Here is a 24,173-nt window from a genome sequence, read left to right as displayed (position 1 = left end):
TAAACACTTGAGTTCAGTTGGTCGGTGGGGGTTTTGAACAATTGTGTAACAGATTTCATTGGTCATAGTGTTCTAGTTCCTGTGGTATGCTATTTCATATGGTTTATCATATCTAGAAATGTGTGTAAGTGCTGATTTACTTATTACTTGGTATAAAAAACTTCACTGTTTTTTGTTAGGTTAGGAATTTTATTGTTTTTTGAAATGGAAGAATTGAGATCATATTTTATTCCTTTTTTTTATGCATAATGCTAAAATGAATGCACCTTTTCATATGTATGCCCAAAAAATTGTCTTTTGCAGGGGTGATAGAAATTGAAGAAGACAAAGGTGCAACAGAAAGTGATTCCAGTAACGATATGCATTATTCTGATGATCCTGCTGATTCTGACTGGTCTTCAGAAGATGATCCAGAAAGATTATGGTGTATTTGCAGAAAACCACATAATGACAGGTTCATTTCTCTCTCTCTCTTATATAATTATATTTTATAAGAATATAATATAATTTTTTATGTTATATTTTTTAAAGGCATCCTCTATGAAAGGTATTTCATAGAGGGGTGGGGGGGTCTTTAATATTTAAAAGGATGCCAGGCAAAAATCTCTGTTCTGGTATTTTGTAGAATACAGATTAAAAAAAAAAAGTGCCATAGCTTGAGAACTAAAGATTGGTATTAGCTTTATGGTGTAAGGAACCCTACTTTTACATTTACATTCCTTGTAATCAAAAGTTTATATACAAGATGTTTCAAAAATGTATTGGAAAATTTATAATTTATTTACAATTTACTATTTACAGTATTTTCATTAGTTATTCAAACCATGTTCCTTGTAATACTGCGTGGGAGCTTGGATAAATTCAAATTGCTTAATTCGAAATATTGGTTATTTTAAGTTATATTTTCCCCCCTTGCAACTCCTATTCCTTATAATGTAAAGGTCAGTAAGAAATTTATCTTTATTCTGAATTTAGTTTATATTGCTCAATGATTCAATGTTGATCAGGTGGGCTTTGTGTTAAGTTAGGAATTTGCCCCACTGATTGAATAATTGATTAGTTTGCTAGAATATAAATGATCTCTTCTTTGATACCAGAAGGCATTAGTGATAATCATAACAATATTCTGCAGAGTTGAATGTGCTACTGGTAAATATCTCTAAATACAGTATGTATACCAGCAGTGGTATGCTCCTAATTTTGTTTTGTTAAACTGTTAATTTTGTTAACAAAATTAACAATTTTGTTAATAATCCCTTGTTCATTCTTGGTTAAAATAGTCTGTTAAATTTTATCAAATGTAGTTTTTTTTTTTTTTATTTTTTTAACAAGAGGGCTTGGATAATCTCCAAAAATTAAATAGGGGATTTTTGTGAGCACCCACCTCTTCCAGCACAACCGTGTATAAAAGCCTAAAACACTTACACTTAACAGCCAAAAGTGATTAACGAAGTAGAAAAAGGATTATGTGCAATTCCATTGAACACTTAACATACTGTATACATAGCTCAAGAATAAAGAGAGGATCATGGAATATCGTGTAATTCATATGATGAGCAAAGGAAACAACTCGGGGAGTGGGGGGAGGGATCTTTTTTGGTTTGATGAGTGTGTATTAAAGTGGTAGAAAATCATTTGGAAATTATACTATATAGAACAGAGTTATTTTTACATTATCTACTTCACATTTGTGAAATTCATGTTTTGCATTATTTCGGCCAAAGTAAATTCCCATGCTTAGTAAAAACATCCATTGTTAACAAACACTGGATGTTTGTTAACAAACACAAAACAAAAACAAACAAACATTGTTAACAGGAGAGAGAGAGAGAGAGAGAGAGAGAGAGAGAGAGAGAGAGATAGAGAGAGAGAGAGAGAGCTTCTACAGGGATGGGATACACTTAAATAGAAAGGGGGCAAGAATATTTGCTGATGCTATCGAGGCAATGTTAGGTGAGTCGGAAAACTGCTAGCTTGGGGTGATTCACAGACTAATAGGTTAACAGTAGCAGCAGGCAGAGGTGGGAATGATTCTTATACTGCTTCTATTGGAATGAGCAGCAGCCCAGAAAGCAAGTTGCTGGGGATTTCAGGAACTGCTGGGGGTCATGAAACAAGTAAATGCATGGGTTGTGTTAGGGTAACTAAGAGTAAGAACAGGTGCATGTATACTTCCATATGCAACAGTGCTAGAAGAATAGTTAATAAATTCAATGAGTTTGAAGTACTGGTCAAGACATCAAAGGCAAATATTGTTGGGATATCAGAGACTTGGGCCATTCAGATATAAGGGATGCAGAATTGGAATTTGTGGAGTACAATGTGAACAGAAAGGATAGACAGGATAAGAAGGGAGGGGGGGGGTTCATGCTGTTAGTTAAGAAACACATAAGATCTAAGGAAGTGCATCCAGTTGACATAGATGTTCAGTGCAATATTAAGACAGTTTGGTGTGACATAAGACCTGGGAAAGCAAAAATGACGGTAGGAGTTTGTTATAAATGACTCTGATGAGTACAATGAAGAATTATACAGAGAAATAGAGTGGCCCAGTAAATCAGTGTCTTAGAATGGGGGATTTTAACTTCCCAGACAGAGACTGGAACTTCTGGGTTGGTCACTCGCACACTAGCTAGGTTTTTGTGGATTTATTGGATGACATGTTTTCTACAGCAACATGTTTGAGGGGCAACCAGAGGGAATAATACTCTTTATCTTACTATCAGTAGTTCATGCATTAAGAATTTGCAGATAATGGAACCACTAGGTAGCAGTGATCACAGTGTACTGATGTGGGATTTACTTAAAGTTGTGACTACCATCAGGGGTAAAGGGAAGTGTTTTTGCTTTCGTAAAGGTGACTACAGTGGCCTCAGAGATTTTTCAGGTTCTGTACAGTGGGACCAACTGATGATGTTACCAACAGCAAATTCTAAATGGGAAGTATTCAAGAAAGTAGTCTTGGAAGCTACTAGGCTTTTTGTCCAACTAAGAAATACTGCTCTAGGTTCAGGCCCAAATGAGTGTTAGATGAACTAATGATACTCGTGGCAGAGAAGAAAAATGCATGGGATGTACATAAATTGTCAGGTGACAGAGAAGCCAAAGGTAGATAAAAGCTAGTCTGTAATCAAGTTACAAAGGAGGTTAGGTAAGCGAAGGCAGATTATGAAAAATAAATCTTTTGCAAAGGATGCAAAGAAAAACAGCAAAGACTTCTTTACTTATATAAACTCTAAAAGGAAGGAGATGAATCAGATTGGTCCACTTGATATCAGTGGTTTGACTGTAGATGATCAATTTTAGATAGCTGCCGAACTAAAAGAGTATTTTGCATGCACATTCACACATGAGGAATTATTCAAGGAGGAGAGGGCAAGATGTTTATCAAACTCTAACATGGAGTGAAATGATTTTGTAATAACTCAGAGCAAAGTGGAGGAGAAATTGTTGAAGTTAAACATAAGAAAGGCACCTGTGGTGGATGGGATCTATCCAGTTATATTAATGGAGACAGCAAAGGAAGTAAGTAAACCCTTAGCCATAATTATGAGAGCATCCTTGGACTCGGTGGCAGTCCCCACAGACCACAGATGTGCAAATGTATCTTCAATTCACAAAGGGGGATCAAAGGATGACAAGTAATTACAGACCTGTTAGTTTGACTTCTGTTCTAGGGAAAATAATGGAGTCACTGGTTAAAGAAGCATTGCAAGATCATTTAGACAAGACTGAAGCAATAATTCAGACATAGCATGGGTTTGTCAAGGGGGAAGTCTTGTCTGACCAATTTTATTGTATACTATGATGTGGTCACAAATAAACTGGATGAAAAAAATAATTTTGATATCATATACTTGGATTTCAGGAAAGCTTTTGATACTGTTGCACATGGAAGACTACTCTACAAATTGGAGCAATATGGCATTAGGGGCAAGTTGCTACACTGGATAATAGGATGGTTGAATGGCAGAAGACACAGAACGGTGGTCAATAGGTACTGTTCTATGTAGACTGATGTTATTATTGATGTCCCTCAGAGTTCAGTGTTGGGCTGATTGTTGTTTTGTATATTTATCAATGATATTGATGAAGGTATATCAAGTTTAATGTCAAAGTTTGCAGATGATACAAAGGTTGGCAGGGTGATTAATAACAGTAATGACAGTATGCTGCTGTAACAGGATCTGGAAAAGTTGGGTAGATGGGCTGCGAAGTGTCAACTGAAGTTTAACATTGAAAAATGCTAAGTACTGCATATGAGTAGCAGTAACCCATGAGAAACGTACCAACTTTGTGGTGTTACTTTAGAGTAGTCGAGAACAAAAGATACCTTGGGGTAATTGTGAAGTCACATAGGAAGTTTTCTGAGCAGTGCAGACAGGCTGCCAGAGTAGGTCACTGGGTCTTGTCAATGATATACAGGAATTTTGCAAGCAAGGATAAGGAGGTGATTATCCCCTTGTGTAAGGGAATGGTCAGGCCACACCTTGAGTTCTGTGTACAGGTCTGGAAGCCTCATTTTAGGAAGGATGTAGAGTTGCTAGAATGAGTACAGAGAAGGGCAACAAGACCAGTGAAGGCAACAAAGGGTTGCTCTTATGGAGAAAGGCTCAATTTCTGCAAATTGCAATTTCTGGAGACTACACCTTCAAGGTGAGCTGATTGAGGTGTATAAGGCCTTGAATGGATTGAGCAGGCTTAATGCTGAAGGGATTCTTCCTCTTTCTCAGGTTATAAACCTGAGGGGGCATAGATTCAAACAGAGAAAAGACAGTTGTAGAATAGATGTGCAGAAGTTTGCCTTTAGCCAGCGGGTAGTTGATTGCATGAACAAATTTCCATCTATTGTTGTGGAAGTTAATACCTTAAATAAATTCAAGGCAGAACTAAATAAACATTAGGAATGAATGGATCAGTGAAATGGGAAGGTGGTTTTTTTGGCTAATGCTGTATATGCTTGTTTTACAGCATTCTTCTAGCTCCTCTTGGGTACCATTCTGTTAATTTTCTTTCTTATTCCCTCTATCATCATGTCTTCGAGCTATGTGTCCTGCCCAAGACCATTTTAGTTCTTTAGTTTTGATAAGAATGTCCTTTACTTGAGTTTGCTGCCTAATCCATGTGTTTCTCTTCTTATCTGGCAGTATGATTCCTAATATAATTTGTTCCATTCTTTACTGCAATATCATTAGTTTTCAGCTTCTCTTCCATTCTTTTGGTGAGTGCCCAAGTTTCACTTCCATAAATGATGGTGGGGAGTATACATTGTTTCATTTTTTTTAGGTTTCAGCCAAATTGGGATATTGTTCCCAGAATGTGACTATATTTCCTGAATGTCATCCACCTGAAATTTATTCTTCTCTTGACTTCAACCGTTTATCATTATTACAGCTAATGACTTGTCCCAGATAAGTATGTGAATCCACCATTTCAATTACTGCTCCTTTAATTATTATATCCCTTTCTGTGGCATACTTCACAGTGCTTTTTTTGGTAAAAAAATAGGTGCCAGTACTCATTCTTTATCAGGAAAAATTAAAAGGATATGAAAAGTACTCTAAAAATTTTTTTTTCCTGATATTGTTACTTTAATAGTAATGTTTTTAGAATAAGAACGACAAATTAAGTATATTAACACAGTTTATTAGGCATAAATTTATTATTCAAGTATATAAAAAAATAAGTAAAATGTGAGTAAAATAAGTAAAAAATAATAACATAAGTAAAAATAATTTCATAATAAAGTTTTTGTTGAATATTCCAAAATTTTATTAAGTTTTCATCCGACACCCTATGCCGACTTCTTTTGTTCATATTTGTGTATTGGTTGCTGAATAGTGTTTCCGAAGCAGCCACAAATCGACATATTTTGGTGGATCAAAGCGGGTCAGCAGTGGGCCTACAGTTTTAAGAAACAGTAGCCTAGAAACTGTTTTTGTCATCAACGAAGCACTGGTTGGGCTAGCGAACAGATTCGTTTGTGAAAATCCTCGTTCACATTCACTCGATGAAATTGATATCGTACTCAGAGCATTCATCAAATGCTTCAATTCTTCCGAAACCTTCTTATCAATTAGGTATCCACAAATTTCATCTCTTTCATTTAACTGTAACCTAATTGACAATTTTCTAACTTCATTTTCACCAAATGCCAACAATTCATGTTTAGAAGGATTAATACCTTCGTTGTCCTTGTTTTCCTTCTCTCATCATAATTTTTTTTTTTTTTTCTTTTCTTTTTCTTGAAACTGTCCAAAATGTCAGTGTTATTTGGACATTCAGGCACTGTGACCATGTAAACAGAGACAGGGAAAATTTACGGAAAATGTGGATAAAGCACTTCCGTGAAACAACAGATAATTATTTGTTGGGGTAAAAGAAAGTCACTTTCCTAATTCTCAAACTAAGCACTTACAGTTGATTCACAGTGGTGTCCAACCTACGTTCCACGAAGAAAGTGAACTAAAACAGCATTTAAAATTTTGTTAATCATCAAAAATTTTTTCTCATTAAATGTTTTGTTCAGTAAATGTAATTGTGTATTGTACTTAATAAAATTTTTGAATATTTTGAATTTCACTTTTACATGCAACAAGATATGGAAAATGTAACACACTAAAGAAATTCGAATTTTTTTAAATATGGCCCCTGTACGGGAAAAGGTTGGACACCACTGCAGTAGAAGGTGGGCCAGAGCCCAATGGAAATAAACCTTGATCTGCTCCTCTTGACTAGCCCGACTTCTCCGTATGTGGGACAGGTAGTCGGAAGGTTCTACCAGGCACCACTAAGTTGTAGAATGGTAATCCGTTTAGCTCTCTTAATTCGTGCAGCAGCAAGCAGCACTATCTGCCTAAATTGCCTGAAGACCAGAAATGCCAACAGTGCGTACCGAGTCAATTCTCACCCAATCCGTTCGCCACTCAATGGAAACTACCCTAAATGCAACCTCCAAGGAGAAGTCGAAACAATTCACTACAAAAGGACTTTGTTAAACAGAGGTCCGACTGAGTGCTTCAGAATTATAAAAATGGTTATACAGTTTTATATAGAAAATATCTTAAACAGTAGACAGTAAAAAAATGCAAATTTAGTTAAATAATTTTAAGCTCATTTGAATAGTATGTAAACGTGAAAAAAATTCACGGAATATTATAAATTTCGAAGTGCAGTGCATCCAAATGTCACGTCACTGTTAATAAAGGTGCCGGTATGCCGTACCATTGCGTATCGTCCCAAAAAAAGCACTGCTTGTTCATCATTACTATTGTTTTAGCCATATTTATCTCACCTTGCTAACTCTGCATAATTGATTAAGATTTTCCTCTAATTCTTTGGAATCAGGCTTATGATCACAATATCATTGACAAATCATAAATGGGTTAGGTACTCTCCATTCACATTGTCTCCTTTTTGCGACCAGTCTAATCTTCTGAAAGCTTCCTCAAGGGCAGCAGTAAACAACTTCGGAGATATTGTGTCTCCTTGTCGAACTCCTTTCTCAATTTTAAATTTTTACTGTCTTTGTCTAGGCTAATAAAGGAGGTAGTTCTCATATATTTTCTTCAAAATCATAATATATGGAGTATCTATGCTTTATCTTTCCAGTGCCCGAAACAGTGCCCTAGGCTGTATGGAGTCAAATGCTTTTTCATCATCCACAAATGCTAGGCATAATGGTGTTTTATATTCATTTACTTTCTCTGTTGTCTGTGATATTACATGAAGGTGATCCATAGTTGAGGATCCTGTCCTAAAGCCAACTTGCACTTTCGGTTGGTACTCATCATGTATTCTTTCTAATCTGTTAGTAATGACTCTTGTGAACAACTTGTAGATTGGGGATAACAAGCTAATTGGCAGTGTCCGATTTACACATAAGCTGTACAAGCTACAGCTTAAGACCTCACATTACAAGGGGCCTCGCTCCATCTTAAAAATCCTATTTTTAATATTGTCATGGGTAAGAGAGGAGGACCTCATAAATGTTATAGTTTAGGGCCATAACAAGTTTAAATCTGGCCCTGCTAATTGGTGTATAATTTCCAATTTCTGATTTATCTCCTTTCTTATGCAGCAAAACTATTATTGCATTATTCTACTCCTTGGGCATCATACCTTTTCGAATGCATTTTGTGAAGAGTCTTGCCAATTTCTGTGTCATGTCTCTTCCTCCAAATTTTAACAACTCTACAGTAATTTTATCTTCCCCCTGAGGTTTTCTGATTCTTTATTTTCTTCAATGCATGTTTCCTCATCAGGAAACCCCAGGGGCTCACATCTGGAGAGTATGGGCTCGGCACACCCAGGGTCTTGAGCTGAAAATCATCATTCTTCTCTTTCTTGGTGATTCCCTTTTGATTTCTTCTCCTCCTCCTCCTCTTCTTCTTCTTCTCTCTCTCAGGGTAATTCAGAATTTTTTTTTTTTTTTTTTTTTTTTTAGCTGGTGCAGCATAAGCCTCTGGCTTTCTTACACCATATGCTAATAATAATAATAATAATAATAATAATAATATCGGGTATGTCGTATGTGTTACTAATTTGTGATCCATCTTCCCCACTGCTGGAATGAATCATTTCCTCGCTCCTTGTATAATTCTCTATAGTAGTTTTGTGCTATTTGACTTATGCCTTCTCTGCTATTTATAAGTACACCATCTCTATTCTTCAGTTTTAGTATCATTTGTCTTTCTGTATTACTGCTCATAGCTGCTGATTTAAGTCCTTTGTTTTCCCTTAATGCTTGTTCTACTTTTCTTGTGTTAAATCTTCTTGTGTCCTCTCTGAGTCTCTTTCTAATAGTTTTGCATAACTCACTATACTCAATTTTCTCCTTGTCAGTGTTTATCTTGCTCTTCATTTGTCATCTTTGGTTCATCATGACAAGTGTTTCTTAACTAATTTTTTCTTCTTTGGATTTCTTTTTACCTCTAAGTTTCTTGGGCTTTATCACTTTCAAAAAGTTGTAGTATTCCTCGTTGATATCTTGGTCCTGAACAGCCTGCATAGACTCAGACTTATTCTTAATTTCCAGTACATACTACTTTTTCTCCTCTTCTGTTATCTCAGAGACCATTGTATTATTTACTTGAGTCAGTTTTTTCCTTTCCTTTCCTACATCTATCGTGTGCATCTTACCATTCTGTGATCAATTCCAACATTTACCTTGTTCAGGATGGTAAGATGATTCATGATATATCTTCTGTTAGTAAGGATAAAGTCGATTTCATTATTTGTTAATCCATTTTATGGTTTTCCCTGTCCACTTTCTGTTCACCCTTTTCTTGAAAAAAAGTGTTCATTACTGTCATTTCTTGAGATTCTGCAAATTCCACAAGTCTTTCACCTCTTTCATTTCTTTCATCAATTTCAAAATTTCCTGTAGTTCTCCTTTCTGTGCTGTTTTGTCTCTTTCCAATCTTAGCATTGAAGTCCCTCATAATGATAGTGTAGTGGGTTTTCTGCTCATCTAGGAGACTCTCAATTTCTGTGTACATTTCTTCAATCTCATCATGGCTCGACATTGGTGCATAAATCATTATAACCTTTAGCTTGTACCTCTTAGAAATCCTGAGTAGTAGTCTTGATACCCTTGGTGATGTACTTTTGAATTCCAAAATGTTGTTTTTTTTTATCTTTATGGACCAGAAAGCCAATTCACTGTTTCCATTGTTGTACAGCAGATTTCCACTTGATAAACTTATATGTGATTCATTTCTTCTTCTTGTTTCAGCCAAATTGATGATATTCCAATTGGTATTTTCTAATTCCTTTTCTATCTTCACCAATAAGTGATCTTACGTTGTAACAGGCCAGGTTCAGTTTCCGTGAATGGCTGCCTGGTCATACCCAGAGATTCTTAGCACCCTCTGCTTCCACTCTGATTCTCTCGCTGCCGTAAGAGGGGGAGTGAAAGCTGCTGGTGACTGAGGGCCATTGGTTTCGTTGTGCTGTCATGTGCTGGAGGGTTTGGTCTTTTCCTCTTCACGCTGACCAGGCTTCTTGAAGAGAACCACTCTACACATTCGTTACCACCTAAGTGACATAACAGGGCTTACAATCAAGAAGGTGTGCATGAGTAGATTTTAGGGAGGCAGGCCAAGCAGACTTTTCCTAAATCCTCTCAAATAGAAAGATATTGGGTCTATCAGTGTTTTAGACTGAATGTCTGATAACACACAAAATGCCTGTTCTTCTCTAAGCATCTGTTCCTATCTAAGTTTTCGGAAGTGTTAAATCCCCGTGCTTCCAAATGAGTGAGTAGAAGGACAATATTCCCTATGTCGGAACAAATAAATGTAATCATATTTGGAGGGAGATACATAAATTTTGTTTATGACAGTTCAGTGTGTGACAGTGTGGTGTAACAGACAATTTGGTGAGTACAATGATTCAGTGAATTCTGTGTGAGAATTTGGTGTATGAGAAAGCAAACCAAAAATGCAAACTTTTAGCATGCTGTGCTGTAAAGGTTCATATTTGGTTCAGTAAAGGTTCATAATTTGAATCAGGCTAGCCGCCTTTATTTTTTAATCTATATTCTACTTTTTTAGGGAGATCCTGTAAAAAAGTACCATGGACAGGTTAAAGATTGGGAAGCAATTCCTTTCCTTCTGATTAATTTATCGTTAATTTTAGGTCGTATTTTTAGGAAATTCATATGGAAATAAGTTGTTCTGGAGACGAAAAGTATAGATTATTCATGAACACTGGCTGGTTAATGCACATCGTCTGATGTTTGTTTTGCTTTTTATACTTTTTATTGAAAGCAGTTAAGGTTAGTGGTAGACTATTTCCATAAATGGATTAAGGGTAGGTGCGTTGAATGGGGGTACACTGACCACATGTAACCCCCCCACAGGTACACTGATTGCAGTGTACTGATGTAGGATTTACTCAAAAATGTAACTACCATCAGGAGTAAAGGGAAAGGTTTTTGCTTTCATAAAGGGCGACTACAGTGGTCTCAGACAGTTTCTAAATACTACATAGTGACTGAACTGATGATATTACCAACAGCAAATTCTAAATGGGAAGCACTCAAGGAATTAATCTTGGAAGCTACTAGGCTTTTCATACCAACTAAGAAATACTGTTCAAGGTTTAGGCCTAAATGGATGTTAGATGAGCTAATGAGACTCGTGCCAGAGAAGAAAAGTGCATATGATTCGTGTAAATTATCAGGAGGCACAAAAGCCTATGGTAGATATAAGCTAGTCTGTAATCAAATTACAAAGGAGGTCAGGGAGGCGAAGGCACATTATGAGAAATCTTTGGCAAAGGATGGAAAGAAAAACAGTAAAGATTTCTTTATTTATGTAAATTCTAGAAGGAAGGGGATGAATCAGATTGGTCCACTTGATATTAATGGTTCGATTGTTGATGATTCTGTTCTGGTAGCTAACAAACTAAATTAATATTCTACATCGACATTCACACATGAGGAGTTATTCAGGGAGGGGAATGCCAGAATCTTATCAAATTCTAATTGGGAGTTAAATGATTTTGTAATAACTGAGAGCAAAGTGGAGGAGAAATTGTTAAAGTTAGACATAAGAAAGGCACCTAGAGGCACCATCTATCCAGTTATATTAAAAAAAGGCAGTAAAGGAAGTAAGCAGACCCTTATCTGTGATTATGAAAGCATCCTTGGACTCATGGGAAGTCCCCATGGACTACAGATCTGCAAATGTATCTGCAATTTACAAAGGGGTATTGAAAGGTGACACAAGTAGTTACAGACTTGTTAGTTTAACTTTTGTTGTGGGGAAAATAATGGAGTCATTGGTTAAAAAAGCACTGCAGGATCATCTAGACAAGACTGCAGTTAGAGTTCAGATACACCATGGGTTTGTTAAGGGAAAGTCTTGTCTGACCAGTTTGATTGGATACTGTAATGTGGTCACAAAGGAACTGGATGCAAAAAATAATTTTGGTATCATATACACCTAATTCTGTTTTTACACGATAGATACGTTCCTGAAAAATACGTGTAAAAAAAATTCGTGTAAAAAAAGACATTGTATTTATGGAAGAAAAGAAGATTGGTTCCGGATCTAAAAAAAAAATCAGTAAAAATAATTTAAAAAAAAAAAAAACACAAAAATATTCGTTTTAAGCTTATTATTTTATTTAAACAAAATACACATGTAATAATATGTAATTAAAATGTATTAAAATAAATTTGTATGCATATGAAATGAAAAAAAAAATTCTTCATGAACAAAAAAAATCTGTTTTACACATAACAAGATTTTATTCATTTTCACTTTCTGATAATAAAAGGCGCATATGTTTGCGTACGACTGGAATATCACTGCCATCACTAGAAATGTTGTGGACATCGTCTTCTTCCTCTATTAATGAAATTCTTTCTGTGATCTCTTGAGCAAAATCAGCACGAGTCTCCTCTGGTGCTGATGTTTCACCGGTTTTACGAACGAATTCAGTTATTAATCGTTGTGTTCGTGTTTTGGTTACGCCGTTATATAATTCTCTGTAAGAGGCTGTCAACAACTTCAATTCACGTTGAAACTTCCCAGCGCGTTCCTCATTAGGGTCATTTTTGACAAAATGATTACCTAATTTTCTGGCCAGTTCCAGACCTTCTTTTATTAAATCTGCATTTAGAACAGGATCATTTTCTTCATTATCACTACGTTCTGTGGGATAAGGAGTCCCAAGGACAACCTCTAATATTTCATCTTCGCTTAGGGCTTTGTTGGTTAACAATTCATCAATATCTTCAAACGATAGATCATCGAATCCTTCTCCACCAATTTTGTGTGCCATTGTAATGATGTTGGGAAATTCGGTCGTATTAGGGATGATGGGATCTTTGCTTTTTACACATTGTGGCCAAACCGCTTTCCAACACGCATTTAAAGTTGCTGGTTTTAATTCAGTTAACGCTAATCCAACTTGATTGATACAATCCATAATTGAGAATTTCTTCCACACATCAATGATTGTTAGTGTTTCATCATTCAGTTTGTCCAAAACATGTTGGAATGTTCGTTTTACGTAGTATGTTTTAATTGTCGCAATTATACCTTGGTCTAGCGGTTGTATCAAAAATGTAGTATTAGGTGGCAGAAATAAAATTTGTACGTTTGGGTGGTCCAAGACAGGATGGCCGGGTGCATTGTCAAGAATCAGAAGAACTTTAAATTCGAGACCTTTCAAATTCATATAACGTCTGACTTCTGGGACGAAACATTTGTTGAACCATTCTGTAAAAATAGTAGTGGTTACCCAGGCCTTCTTGTTTGCCATCCAGTGAACAGGCAGTTTATTGATATCTACACCTTTCATTGAACGTGGGTTTAGGGCTCGATTTACCAGCAGTGGTTTCAACATACGATCTTCTGAAGCGTTGGAGGAAAATAATAAGGTCACGCGATCCTTAGCTACCTTAAAACCACCAGCAGTTTTCTGCGATTTGGCTACATACGTTCTGTTGCATTCGTTTCCAGAAGAAACCAGTTTCATCTGCATTCCACACTTGATCAGGAGTGTATCCTCCATCTTCAATAATTTTTGCAAGTTCCTGCGGGAATACTTTAGCAGCCGATTCATCTGCAGATGCAGTTTCACCTTTAATTTTTATATTATGAAGAGCATTCCTTTTAAGAAACCCTGTCATCCAACCTGTACTCGCAGAAAATTCATACTTTCTGTTTAACTGAGATGAAATGCTTGGCTCCTTTTCTTTAATCTGTCTGTAAATTCTTAGTGCTGTTTGCTTGATGGCATTTCCATCTACTGGTACTCTTTTTTGTGACTGATCTTCTATCCATATTACCAGAGCCTTTTCCATTTTTTCCTTGACAATATCTCTTGTATATGATGATGAATTAACACTTACTTTTGTTCCAGAACATACCGACTTCCTAATTGCAGCTTCATTTTTCTTAATAGTTCTTACGGTAGCTTCATGTACACCAAAATGCTTTCCTACAGACGTAGCCACTTGTCCAGTTGCAAGACGATCTAAAATTTGAATTTTAAGTTTCAAAGAAATCGTTTTCCTTTTCATTTTGGTAATAGGCGAATTATTCGACATTATATAAGGGCTACCGAAAAATATCTCAGTTATAATTAATAAAAAAAGGTATGAAAAATTTGTAAACTTACAATTTATTGACTATCGGCAAAATTAATAAATTTATATGTGCACAAATTTCACTAAAGATTCTTTCACTTTGAAATAGAGCTTATGTCTTCCGAAGGTACAATGCACGAATACCGTAAATGTGCACCAAATTCAATAAAAACGTTGATGATTCATAGATACCTAGACGTACACATTGGTAAGCAAAAGCACGCGTTTCAAAACGCACACACTAGCTGTTATCCAATCTATTGGTGCGTGTAATATAGAAATGATACTAATATGCCACAAATAAAAAAAAAAATTCTTACAATTTAGGCAAAAAAAATTCATAGAAATCGTGTTAAATCAAAATGACTCGTGTAAAAAGAGAATGAAATATTTATTTTGAATTCGTGTTAAATCAAATTCGTGTAAAAAAAGTTCGTGCAAAAACAGAATTAGGTGTACTTGGATTTTAGGAAAGTTTTTGATACTGTTAGATATGGAAGACTGCTGTACAAGTTGGAGCAGTATGACATTAAGGGCAAGTTGCTGCGCTATGTATAAACGGATGGTTGAGTGGGAGAAGACACTTTGATCTTAGTGAAAAGGCCGAGAAGAGATGGGAGAAGACAGAGAGTGATAATCAATGGACACTGCTCTTAGCATTGCCATTAGCGAAAAAAAAAAAATAATAATAAATAAAATAAGATTCCATTTCACACATCCATTTGCTCTAAAAGTTTATGCAGTTCTTCCTTTAATTTATTTAAGCTATCAACTTCCACAACGACAGATGGAAGTTTGTTCCAGCAGTCAACTGCTGGCTAAAGGCAAATTTCCCTGCATCTATTCTACAACTGTCTTTCCTCAATTTGAATTTATGCCCTGTCAAGTTTGTAATCTGAGCAAGAGGAAGAATCCCATTAGCATTGAGCATGCTCAAACCATTCCAGGCCTTATATATACATCTCAATCAGATCACCTCAAGAGTGGCTAGTCTTTAGATGCTGCAATTTGCAGAACTTAAGCCTTTCTTGGTAAGAGGATCTCTTCATTAACCTCACCAACCTTGTTGCCCTTCTCTGTACTTGTTCTAGCATCTCTGCATCCTTCCTAAAATGAATTCTCCAGACCTGTAAGCAGTACTGAAGGTGTGGACTGACCATTGCCTTATACAAAGGGATAATTGACTCCTTATACCTACTAGCAAAATTTCTGTATATCATTGACAAGACCCAATGACCTGCTCTGGCAGCCATTCTGCACTGCTCAGAAAACTTCATATATGACTGTACAATTACTCCCAAATCTTTTTTCATTCTCTACCACCCTGATTGTAGTACTGCACAGTTGGTATGTTTTTCTGGGGTTACTTCTGCCCATATGCAGTAGATTGCAGGCTTGGTTGTGGAGTTGGATGTTAGCATTAGTAAAGTCACATGATGCAAGAAAGCAAGCTTATGTGGCATCAGCCAAAATAAAAAAAAATAACCTCATTTCACTCATCCACTCGCTTGAAATGTTTGTCTAGTTCTGCCTTGAATCTATTTAAGCTATCAACTTATACAACAACAGATGGAATTTTGTTCCAGCAATCAGCCACCCGCTGGCTAAAGGCAAATGTTGGCGATATTCACTCCAATGAGTGTTAATCATGCTAGTAAAAATGTAAATAGTTTTATGTATTTGGTATGTACAGTTTTTTTTTTTTTTAATGGCTAATTAGTGTACTGGTAAGCTGGTTGGGCCCTTCTGGGTTAGTGGTTTTGCTTTGTTTTGATAAAAACTTAAGTTTGATACGATGTCTGTGTAAATAATTATTTGATGGTTTCTCTGTCTTGCACTTTAAACTTTCTTTTCTAACTTTTTCATGTTCAGGGGTCTTCTTCCCCTTCTTGTATTTGCTTTCCCTTCCCCCCCATCTCCCTAACTAAGCCTTATGTTTCCTATCTTCCTTTCAGTTCAAAATTCAGAGCTCCCAGGTTTGCCTGATAGTCCCATTAAGTTTCTCTGGTAGAAAGTGGACCCTGGCATGCCTCCTCACGGCCACTGTTGGGAGTTAGGGGATCTGATATCACCTGCCTCCTGGCTGCAAAGTCGCCAGGTGCCGGCACTCAACACTCAACATAACAAGACATACTTACACATGCTTGCCAGCCTTGGCCTTTTGCCTTTTCAGATGCTACAGCAGTATATAGGAGAAACCCTGGAGACCGCAGTTAAACAAATACACCTTGACCTTGTCCAATGTTAGTGTTTCTCAGTCGACTGTAACTTAAACTTTTTCTTTCTTGCTGACTGGAGTGTGGAACTCGGTTCGGTCTTTGGCTGTGATCCTCATTCGCAAAAAGGTGCGACAAGTTGTGTGTCATGAAATAACTCTTTGTTACTGTACTGTATTGTTATTTATTTACTTTTTTATTATAATTCAAACACAATACTGCAATACATCCAAAGATTGTGGTTAAAGTACAATTTTATTTGAAAGCAACAGTGAAAAATTGAAATAATTCTATTTATCCCACGAAATCTCTCCAAGTTTACTTCTACTGACATCCTAGTTCATTCTGTGATAGTCTTTATAAGGTGTTTCTCCAAATTCTAAATCAAGAGCAATTGCTGCATCATCAGGGTTAAAATAATACCTTTGTGCACAGTATAGGTAAGGTACGTTCGTGTCAAATGGCACCTGGGATTTCTCCCAACTCCGCGTGTGTTTTGCTGTATCGAGGACAGTACACTGTCAATCCAGAGACTTGAAAGTGTGTGGGCCGTGCCTGTGCAGTGCGATATGTTATGCCCATTGTTTGACCGGCGTATTGGCCGCCAGGCCCCTAGTGGGGCCTGATGTTGCCCATACCCTGCCACATGGAGGCTAGCCGGGTGTATCCAGTATCACAACTAATTGCTCTGGCAGGTCCTGCCACCTAGTTTCCTGGGATTTCAGTGGCTAGGACCTTAAAAAAATAAATAAATAAAAATTTTACGCATTCAACATTAGTGTTTAATGGGATTGCTGTTTGGAAATCGCTGGTTGGGGTTGAATGCTAAAGAGATGTGTTAAAGGCCTAATAGGTCGGGCAAAATTTTGATGTTATTAAATTTAGACGTGAGGCTATATGCTAGATAAAAGCTAATAGTGTTTGTTGTCTAAGAGATTTAGACGAAACCAGTGGAATTTAGACGTTGATTAGAATTTGGCGGCATTGTTAAGGGTGGTCGATTTAGTGAGAGGAGAGGGGTGGGGGACTGAAGACTGGGGGGAAAACAGATAGAAGAATAGGGATGATAGAGTAGGCATCCCCAAAGAGGTCAGTGGAGACGAGCCACACCAGGCAAAATATGGGGGGGTAGGCAGGGAGGAGAGGAGACAGAGGTCCATCTCCCCCGCCCCACCCTGCCTGGGGATGGGGTTTTAAAGGGAACCAGGTTAGAATACCCAGTTCAGATCACCAATGGCGTTGTTGGCAGCAAAGCTGCAGAATGTCTTCGTCAGTGTCATGTCCAAGCAGTGTCGAATCCGGTATGAAGGTCAAGCTGCCCATCCCTCTCCGGCAGTGGGGAACCCACCAGGCGAGGGGGGTAGGAGAGACACACATTTATTTCATTCATAATCTGCATTCTCACTCTACTTCCATTTTTATATATATATATATATATATAGATTTTTTTTTTTTTTTTCCTTTTTTTTTTTTTCTTTTTCAGGCCAGGGGAGAATGCAGTGATAGTGTTTATGTGGTTAGTAAATGTTTGTTATTACAGTATATGTAAAGTAATGTAAGTTATTTTTAGGTTTGTATTCTTTCGGCCAATTACATTTGCTCTTCCACTCATTCCCATTCACTCTCTCTTTCCCTCATGCTAGGTCACTCTTTCTTTCACCAAAACTGCCATTTATTCCCTTTTTACCATAATTCCTAGTTCACTCAGTGCCCAGCCTATTCATTCTATTTTTCATTTTCATTCTTTCATCCTTCTTTCATTCTACATTGGATCCCCTTGCTACTAGCTTACTGTTATTTTTCATTTAATCTGCTTTACTGGCTGCCTGTACATCTCCCAACCCTGCATGGTTACTTATTTGATGTGGGGCCCTAGGTTCCTACACATGGCAGGGTAGTCCCGGGGAGTTTTGTTATATCAGGTTTCTGTCAGGGTGCAGAATACTGCTGTCCTAACAGTTTTTAAGTCCCACCCCGTCTGGGCATCGTGGGAAACTTGGGCAATTTTACTATTGATTATTGTCTAATTGCTGGGGGGCTTAATTGCCATTCTTTGGATTGCTATGTGCATTTCGAATACTTTCTGTGTGAAAGATGTAAAAGCTTTATAATTTTGCTCTTCTATGATGAACAGATGGTCTTCTCCCCTGGGAAGGGGACCAATCTGTGCTATTAGCTCTGTTCTGAGGATGTCATATATTATACATTCATATAGAATGTGTGCGTGCCCAGCCTTCACTTTCGCCACAGGTGCAGTTTGGGTCATTGGGCAGGCCTAAGGAGGTTAATTTCGCCTTTAGGGAGCCGTGACCTGTCAATATAAATGTTGTATAAAGTCCAGGGGCATACCACTTAGGTGGCTCTGGGCTAACCATTGACACTCGTGGCAGAAACCATTTCGTAACCAGACCTCTGGTTTCCTGCTCCCACTTTGTTTGCCCTAGCTCATGGAGCTTTGTGGCTATTCTTTTTCTTTCATCATTGAAGGTGTTGGTTGTGTCAAGGGCTATCCCCAGAAATTCTGTGGGTATGCTATGCCCTTTTTAAATCTATAATATAAGCCTCTTTTTTCTACTTCCAGGTAAAGTGGGAGAGTTCTGGCCAGCAATTGTAGTGCAGGTGTGCTTACTGTGTGACATGTTCTGGTAATAGTGAGTAGTATTGTCCTTTGTATTGATTCTAATTTATTCCTATTTCTTACTATGGCCGAGCGGATGAACCACACACCGACTCCATAGGTGATAACAGGTAGGAACATTGCACGGTATGTGACTGCCAGGGTCTTTCTTTTGAGCCCCCAGTCTGCTTGACTGATCCTGGTATCATACCTGCATAATTTCTCACTTTCGTTGCCAAGTAGATCAAATGGGGGTAAAAAGTTAGTTTTGAATCAAAGACCACTCCAAGATATTTTAGTTCTGTTACCATTTTTATAGTGGCTGTGTTAATTTTGATTTGTGGACGTCTGCTTATGTCCAAATTGCCTTTTAGAAGTATTTGTTTGGTTTTTTCAGGCGATATTTTGAGCATGTGCATTTGTGCCCACTCCTGTAGCTGCAAGAGGGCAGCATTTGCTCTTTGCTCTACAACCACTCATGAGTTACCTTTTACAAGGAAAATCACGTCATCTGCAAAGGCCAGGCTTTCCACGGGACCCAGATCCAAAGCCAGAAATTCGTCCAGAACAATGTTCCAAAAGAAAGGGCCAAGGATTGAACCCTGCTGGCAGCTTTTATTCACAGGGCATGTCAATTCCTGGAACCTTGTGTGTATTGAGACACTTCTGTCTATAAGGTAGCTGTTTATTACCTTATAGAGGCTTTGTGGGGCATTTGCCTGGCGAAGTCTCCTAAGGAGACTAGGCCACCAGAGTGAGTCAAATGCCCCAGCAAAGTCAGTGGAGATTGCCAGCATATATTTCTCCTCTGTGTTTTTAACTGTTGTCAGTAGGTGGTGCAGGCGCCTCCATAGCCAGGTGGGAAGGAGCAGCAGTGCGTAGCACACGCTTCTTGATTAGACCGGGGTTCGAGCCCGTCACCATCAAATACGGAGGATGCGGAAAGGTCAGGGAATGACCATCACATATCCTGGAGCAATATGGCCTTAGTTGCTAATGCTCCTAAAATAAAACCAAAACAAACAAAAAATAGGTGGTGCATGGCATCCCCCGTAGAATTGCCCTACTTAAAACTGTACTGATTGTTGGAATGCAAATCTGCTTTTGTGTAATATTGAGCTAATCTGCTATATATTAGTCTTTCATATATTTTCCCTAGTACAGGGAGTAGGTCTATATGATTTGGGATCAGTAGGGAGTTTTTCAGGGTTTTTGAGAATTAATCTTAACACAGCTTGTTTCCATATTTTTGGGAATATACCTTCTGTCATACAGTTATTATATAGTGCTATTAATTTATCTGGTGCTATTTCTGCTAATTTTTTGATAATCTCAACCTCTAAGTGGTCAAAACCTGGGCATTTATTGTTTTTGGTTTTAGATAGTGCTATTTCTAGGTCTTGTATGGTGAACAGAGGTTCGGTATTGGCGTTGTCGTATTCAGTGTTATCTTTTATAATGTTTAGTTGGGTGGGGAACGATTCCCAGTTTCAGTCTGAATAATACTGTCTAGGATGTTATTTACAGAATCCACAGGGTTGGGGTTCCATCTGGTTTGACAGTAGTTTCTAAGACATCTCCTCTTGGCAGCTTGTTGGACACTATTCTGTAGACAACTCCCCAGGGAGTTATTGTTTCCAGTAGTTCCCACCAAGTGCCCCCAGCATTCCCTTTTCTTGCCTCTTATGAGGGCTGTATACTGATACCTGAGAGTTCTATAAGAATCTCTCAGTGCATCCACCTCATTTTGTGGCCAAGATGTTCTGGCTCTTTGAAAATGTCTCCTCGCCTGGTGTACCCTACTTCTGAGTATAGTCAGTTCAGGGCACCACCACCAGGGAACTGTCTGCTTCCTCGGTTTTTTCCGTGGGATAGACAAGGTTGCCGTTTTTGTTAAAATGTTTATCGTAGTCAGTGTTTGCTCGTCTGGGCTACAGTTGCCTGATCTCGACCACTCATTTTCCTGTTTTTGCAGGTCAGCTGCTGTATGTTCTGCAAAAATCTGCCAGTTTGCCTTTTTAAGGTTATACCTTTTGATATCCAACAGGGAGTGTTGGTTTGTTTGTAATTGCCTGTTTAGTTTGAAGGAAATGGCTCTGTAATCTGATGTGGTCCGGGCTGGCTGGACACATCAGTCTGTGATTTTATAAGCTATTGAATTGGTGGCAAGAGTAACATCAATGTGACTCTCCCACATGGTACTGCTAAAAGTTGGGAGGTTATTTGGTTGGTTTAGCACTTGAAAGGGTGAGGTGGCTATATAGTCTGAAAGTATCTGGCCATTGTGAGTGCCTGCTCTGTCTTCCGTACGGCTATGCCATAAGGCTGACCGGCAGTTGGCATCAGCATAACACACTATGATATTTGCAGTAGGTAGCAAGTTTGTGACTACTTGTAGGTATTCAGTGGTTGGGTTTATATCTTCCCCTGGTCTGGAATATAGTGAAATAATGTAAACCTCTCCTACAGCACTGGTGATATGGGCACACACTCCCACTGGGGAGCAGAGGTGACCCACCTTTGTGACTGTAAAGTACAGTACAGTGAGATTTCTATTGGAAGAAACCAAACCAAGGAAGCTAGTTCCTCGTGTACAAATTTTGCAGTTTTATGATAAATTTAGTTTAAGCATCATATTATTTAAGAAATCTGAAAGTCCGCATCGATAGTTGTGATAATTATGATAGCTATGATGGCTAGATGTTCTTATTGGCTAGCCAAGGCAGTAGCACAGAACATACAAATATTACTCTTTAGCAGCCGACTCATTTACACCACTTTTATATTCTCTCTGCCCCATCAGGATAGAACAGTGAACAATCGTATTATTAAATCTCTAGTGACATTTCAAAAAAACAGCAAGAGGGCATAGCAAACCACTTTACCATACCTTTGCCAGAAAAACTAAGTGAATTTTTCTGCTTACTGGTAAAAGTGGCAGCATTCTTAAAAAGAAAAAGTGAGGGTGAAAAAATCTCATGCGTTGTTGATAAAGGACGACAATTTTTTTTTTTCATTTGTACTTTGCATTTGTCAATGTTATATATATATTTGTCAATGTTATATATGTATCTGCCTGGCTTTTGCAGTAGCATGGCATCAATACTGTCATTAATAACCCTGCCAACCTTCGTATCATCTGCAAACATGCATATTAAGCAGGCGCCTCCGTAGCCAGGTGGGAAGGAGCAGCAGTGCGTAGCACCCGCTTCTTGATTAGACCGGAGTTCGAGCCCGTCACCACCAAATACGGAGGATGCGGAAAGGTCAGGGAATGACCACCGCATATCCTGGAGCAATATGGCCTTAGTTGCTAATGCTCCTAAAAAAAAAACCAATCAAGCAAGCAAGCATATTAAGCCTAATATAACTTCATCATTGTGATTAAAAAATAAACAAAACAACAGTGAGCTCAATATCGAACCCTTCGGAACTCCATTAATAACATTAGTCCATGAAGAGCAGTGTACATTGATTACCACTCTCTGTCCTCTCCCACTCAACTACCCTTTCATCCCTTGTAGAAACTTGCCCTTAATGCCACACTGCCCCAATTTGTACAGCAGTCTTCCATGTGCAACAGTATCAAAAGCTTTTCTGAAATCCAAGTATATGATATCCAAATTACCTTTTTCATCCAGTTCCTTTGAGACCACATCATAGTATCCAGTCAAATTGGCAGACAAGACTTCCCCTTAACAAACTATGCTGTGTCTGAATTATTACTGCAGTCTTATCTAGATGATCCTGCAATGCTTCTTTAACCAGAACAGAAGTTAAACTAACAGGTCTGTAATTACTCGTGTCACTATTTGATCCCCATTTGTAAATTGGAGATATATTTGCACATCTCAAATCCACGGGGAAATTCCCTGATTCCAAGAATGCACTCATAATTTTGGCTAAGGGTTTGCTTACATCCTTTGCTGTTTCCTTTCTTATGTTTACCTTCAACAATTTCTCCTTCACTTTGCTCTCAGGTTATTACAAAATCATTAAACTCCCTGTTAGAGTTTAATAAGCTCCTGTCCTTCATTTCCCTACAAAATGGCACCTTGTAGCCAGTTGGGAAGGAGCAGCAGTGCGTAGCAGATGCTTCTTGATTAGACCAGGGTTCGAGCCCGTCACCACCAAATACGGAGGATGCGGAAAAAGGTCAGGGAATGACCACCGCATATTCCCGGAGCAATATGGCCTTAGTTGCTAATGCTCCTAAAAATCAAAAAACAAACAATCCCTACAAAATGCCTCATATGCGAATATAGATGCAAAATTCTCATTCAGTTTGTAAGCTGTCTGAGCAGGATCCATTGATACTCGAACCATTGATAGTGGACCAATCAAGTGGACCAACCTGATTCAATCCCCTTCCTTCTAGAATTTACATAAGTAAAGAAGTCTTTGCTGTTTTTTTTTGCATCCTTTGCCAAAGATTTCTTGTAATCTCTCACTGGTTGCTTAACTTCCTTGACTTGATTGCAGACTAGCTTATATTATCTACCATAGTGCCTCCTGATAATTTATATGCATTCCGTGCATTTTTCTTCTCTACCACAAGTCTCATTAGTTCATCTGACAATCATTTAGGCCTAAAACTTGAACAGTATTTCTTGGTATGAAAAGCCTAGTAACTTTCAATATTAATTTGTTGGATGCTTCTCATTTAGAATTTTCTGTTAGTAACATCATCAGTTGGTCCCACTGTATAGAATTGAAAAACTATCTGAGCCCACTGTAGTTACTTTTATGAAAGCAAAATCCCATACCTTTACACCTGCAGGTAGCTTTGTCTTCATGGAGTAATGGTATTAGTGGAGTTCCCCAAGGTTTGATGTTGGGCCCATTATTGTTTTCTATATTTATTAATGACAATGATGAAGGTATATCAAGCTTAATGTCCAAGTTTGACGATGACATGAAGGGTAGTTAATGACAGCGAGGAGAGTACACTACTGCAACAGGATCTAGAAAAATTGAGCAGATGGGCTGAGAGGTGGCAACTGAAGTTTAACATTGACAAATGAAGAGTACTGCATATGGCTAGCAGTAACCCCAGGGTAATATGCAAACTCTGCGGTATTTCACTCAGCATAGTGGAGAATGAAAAAGACCTGGGGTAATTGTGCAATCAGATATAAAGTTTTCTGACAGTGCAGACAGGTTGCAAGAGTAGCTCATGGGGTCTTGTCAATGATATTTAGGAATTTTGTTAGCAGGGATAAGGAGTTGATTA

General features: G+C 37.9%; 1 protein-coding gene across 5 annotated transcripts in view; it reads left to right on the top strand.

The window, feature by feature from the left end:
* The window catches only part of pps (protein partner of snf), a 656,065-nt gene that overhangs the window by 359,373 nt on the left and 272,519 nt on the right, over positions 1 to 24,173 (top strand). For all 5 annotated transcript variants that reach the window (XM_090386465.1, XM_090386467.1, XM_090386466.1 and 2 more), the window contains one exon: positions 304 to 454. In XM_090386465.1, the coding sequence (XP_090242591.1) occupies positions 304 to 454 (151 nt within the window). The remainder of the gene's footprint in view (positions 1 to 303; positions 455 to 24,173) is intronic.

The sequence above is a fragment of the Mastigoproctus giganteus genome, chromosome 12, assembly GCF_048544385.1.
Source record: "Mastigoproctus giganteus isolate SK-2022 chromosome 12, ASM4854438v1, whole genome shotgun sequence".
NCBI lineage: Eukaryota > Metazoa > Arthropoda > Arachnida > Uropygi > Thelyphonidae > Mastigoproctus > Mastigoproctus giganteus.
The sequence above is the reverse complement of the archived record's forward strand: the minus strand, read 5'-3'. Positions and strand labels throughout refer to the sequence as shown.